The 4,147-nt window shown below is 39.6% G+C and overlaps 1 protein-coding gene across 1 annotated transcript; it reads right to left on the bottom strand.

Annotated features, from left to right (window-relative positions):
• Positions 1 to 962: 962 nt before the first annotated feature.
• LOC121963467 (phosphatase and actin regulator 1-like) lies at positions 963 to 2,601 on the bottom strand (the record flags this gene model as incomplete). The annotated part of the gene is made up of 2 exons (XM_042513750.1): positions 963 to 1,299; positions 2,398 to 2,601. Coding segments are annotated over 2 exons (541 nt in total), but the record flags the coding sequence as incomplete, so codon positions are not given.
• Positions 2,602 to 4,147: the final 1,546 nt, after the last annotated feature.

Here is a 4,147-nt window from a genome sequence, read left to right as displayed (position 1 = left end):
TCAAGCCATAACTGCCTTTGGTGAAATGTTAAAATTCCAGAGGTGCTAGACTCGAGTCACAAACTTGATGACTTTAGACTTGAATTGACAAAATCCAAAAATACTTGCAATTTGACTTTAACACCAATGATTCATGACCTCACTTGGACTTGAAGGTTTTGACTTTAAAATGCAAATTCCCCTTAAGCACAGAGATGAAAAACTATGTTATTTAAAAGCTGTGCCACAAATCATTTCATTTTTCTTTATTTCCTGAATCAATGAACCTCAATGATGCTCATTCACAGCAAACTGACACTTAATTCCCCAGATCCACTTTGTCTGAACCAAAAGGACAGCATTCAGCTAAATCGCAGGCGAGAATCATGAAGAACTACCTTTACGTTTCTGAGCACCAGTTGGATAAAAAGATACCAAATATAACAGATAAAAGATAATAACCTATGCCGTGCTCAACTTAAAAACAAATTGCAGTATGTCAAAGAATTACAGATGGAAAAAACTCCTAACTTTGTTCATTATTTTAAGCTGCACAAAGAACAGTTATTCAAGTTAATTTTAAACATTGTTAGCGAGCTAATGCTTAGCTAATGTTAGCTTAACAGCAAAGCAAGTTTTTAACAAAGTTGTTTCAACAAATAAATACAAATTGTAACTCTTTGTAAATTCAAAATTGGCATTACATTTTTAAGGAGCACATTACAACTTATTTAGGAAACAAAACTCAAAGTTTAGGACTTGACTTGAGACTTTCCTGTCTTGTCTTGGGACTTAAAAAGCAATGACCCCCTTTGCTAAATCCAGCATGAAACATTGACACATATTTAAGTTTTGCCAAAATCCAACCAAAATATTCTAAGTGATGTACACACAGATAAACAAACAGAGGCAGATCCATAATCCCACTCTGCCTTCACTGGAGGACAATCAGATTTAATGACCGGAGCATGATGACCACTAACCTTTCAAACCTCTGCATGGAGAGCGCCAGGGTTTTATTGAGCTCCTCGATGATGCGGCTGGGCGCGTGCAAGCTGCCGTACTGAAGCTGGAGCGGGTGACCGTGGCTCTGGTGAAGACTGGACAGAGCGGCGAGCTGAGAGGGCAGCAGGGTGCCGTGGTGGATGGGCATGCCCTGGGGAGGGGCGCACTTTTGGGGTAGAGTGCAGAGGTTATTGGGGGATGGAGAAGGGGAGTCCAGCCCCCCTGGAGGCACACAAATCATCACTTTCTTGGGAGGCAGAGGTGGAGAGTGCTTTCCTCCGGGCATACAGGGCAACTTCATTGGCTGGCAAGAATCTAGAACGTATAACAGGACAGAAATGATTACTGCACATTTAAAGTGGGTTAACTGGTGTTGTATCACACCCAGTACAGTTCTGGTGCAGACAGATAGACAGAGCTCATGGATGATCAGACAAGGCTCAGACGTCAGTGCTGAGTGCTGGGAATTAGGCCAGGGTAATGCCACTTCCCTCTGACTGACAGATTGACAATGACAGAGAGAGCTCAGCTGACCTAACCACAGGGGAATTTAATGAGACTACTATAATCCTGTGCACATGTGTGGCAACGCAGGTAGGGTTTAAAGCAACAGCAGTCATCTCTCATTTGTCAAAACAAGTACTCATTACTTATAGTGACAATTTTGCATTTTTTGCACAGTCTGGGGAGGTGAAATAACTTCAAAAGTTCAAAAGAGTGTCACCCGGGATGATCGCAGCCATTCTTGATTATTTTTTCCATCAGACAATCGGTAGCGATGGGGCAATTTTTTTTTAAAGATTATATTTTGGGCTTTTTTGCCTTTATTTGGATAGGACAGCTTAAGCATGAAAGGGGGAGGGAGAGGGGATCACATGCAGCAAAGGGCCAAAGACGGAATTGAACCCACAGCCGCTGCAGTGAGGACGTAGCCTCTGTATATGGGGCAAAGACAACTGAAATGCTGACTAATTCATCTCACTTTTCTATGGATGCCTGCTTTGAGCCTCAACAAATGACAAATTATGGCATGCAACACATGGAAATGCTTGTTTTTCTTTCTTTTTTTTCCTGGAAAACCTACTGGCCAGTTAAAAGGAGTTTGGAGTCAAGAATCAATGAAAGTATAAAATAGAAATTACAACAGGTTTTTCGACAATTTTTCAACAACCCTGAGAAATCCTTGAGTATACAGCCATACGCACACAAAGTATTAGGCTAATTGGTCCAGTAGTTTGCATGATTATGTGCAGACTGACAGATACACACACTCAAACATGCACACACACAACCTAATGCATGATCAACTCTGGACTTACATTAGACAGAGATAATGATATGAATAATAAGCAGAAAAAATTACTATATATTGGTTTATAAAAGGGAAACTGAGCGTTAACGAAGACTACTGACCTGTGCTATGGTTTGGGATCCTAGAGAAAGGCTTTGGAGGGAGAGCAGGAGGCTGTTTGTGGTACAGCGGTGGCTTGGCGGGGGTATCCTGAAGGTCACTCGAGTAAGTGACAGATTTCTTAGTGGGCATGACCATAGATGACTTAATAGAGGGCTCCTGAGTGCAGACTCCGCCGTCCATCGAGGATCGGAACTCAACGGTTGCTAAACACAAAAATAGAATCAGTCAGACGAGCATCAAAAATGAGTCTGACTGCACAAGAGTGACACTTCCCCAGAAGACTGTTCAAACAAAGTTTAAAATGAACTCAGGGTATTGAGCTTTGAGACAATGGGGAGTGGATTCGGAAAGCTAAGGCTGTTTAACGACCCGAGAGCCTTTTATCAGCACAAAGCAGACCAGGAAACAGTGTCAGCCAAGCAGTTTGACAGAACTTTTACTTTTTAATTCTGTTACAGCGCTGAGCCATTTGATGGTTTTTGCATGATCACATTTTAAGGCTGACAGTGCAATTCACGATGCTGCTCACATATTCTGACAAACAATGCATTTCTACTGGGAGCTCTCCCTCATTCCCAAATTTGACTGAACAGCTTTTAAAACAGAAAACCAAAAGAATGCTTACCCCTGTATGATTCAGGGGGGAAGTGTTAGCCTCTGGACTTTTTAACATTTAGAAAGTCTTCCGAGGGAGTTTTTGCAATATTCTACTTTCATTGTCTCATTTTCAAATCATAAGTTGTTAATGTAACCATCTGTCATAGTTAGACTCCCTTTTAAGCATCTTGATGAGGAAAGATCTGATGGTGTCTTTAAATTTCGCCAATGAGATGGTGAATTCTGTAACACTGACTCTACACTAGACTAGACTAGTAATAGGTTTTGGCTGGCGTGTGCCACATTAAATCCAGGAGAACATAGTGCCAGTCAAAGACAGCGACCAGTTAAAGCCGATTACAATCCAGCAGCCAATCACAGTGAAATGCTAACACATTTTTGCCAACATGAGATTTCTTTTCTTCTTTAATGTGGTTCTATTTTTATACCTTTGGATCTATTTCAATTTTCAGCACACCAGAGTAGGATTTTAACAACAAAGTGAATTGTGTGGTATATCTATACATCAAGAGGATGTTTGTGCTAATAAAACAACACAGCTTTCATAAAGTAACTGATTTCTTTGCATGCATAAAAATAACCACTGCTGATCCATCAAACTACGCACACAAGCTTCGTCTGATTATGGAAACTAGGTTGTCACTGGGCAGGAGAATTGAGAATTGAGCACACCTGGCCTGATTAAAATGCATTATAAGGAAGGGAACAGTATTTGTGAAAATATAGGGGGAGGAAAAACAACTCTAGTTTATCAGTTTTGACCAATTTATGGAGCTGGACAGTGTCTGTAAGCCTAACCCTTTGGGACCTAAACATTGGCCTGATTTCTTTTGAAAAAATGGGAAAAAGGCAATGAGCAACTTTAGACAAGATATGTAGAGATATATAAGTAAAAATGAATAAACAAACAAGGAAATGACTTTAAACACCTATTAATACAATATGCTATATTAATTCTGTAAAATAATTTTAAATAATACCATTTCAAATCAAATATTTTATCATTTTGCTTAAAGCTATAAAGAATAATAACTTTCTATTTCTACTAATTTCTTGCAGTTTGTAGAACATTTCTTTGCCAAATTGCTCATTGCCTTTTTTCACGTTTTTACTCATAATAATAAAAATTAA

This window comes from Plectropomus leopardus, unplaced genomic scaffold, assembly GCF_008729295.1.
Source record: "Plectropomus leopardus isolate mb unplaced genomic scaffold, YSFRI_Pleo_2.0 unplaced_scaffold11355, whole genome shotgun sequence".
In the NCBI taxonomy this organism is placed as follows: Eukaryota; Metazoa; Chordata; class Actinopteri; order Perciformes; family Serranidae; genus Plectropomus; species Plectropomus leopardus.
This window is presented reverse-complemented; position numbering and strand designations above follow the sequence as displayed.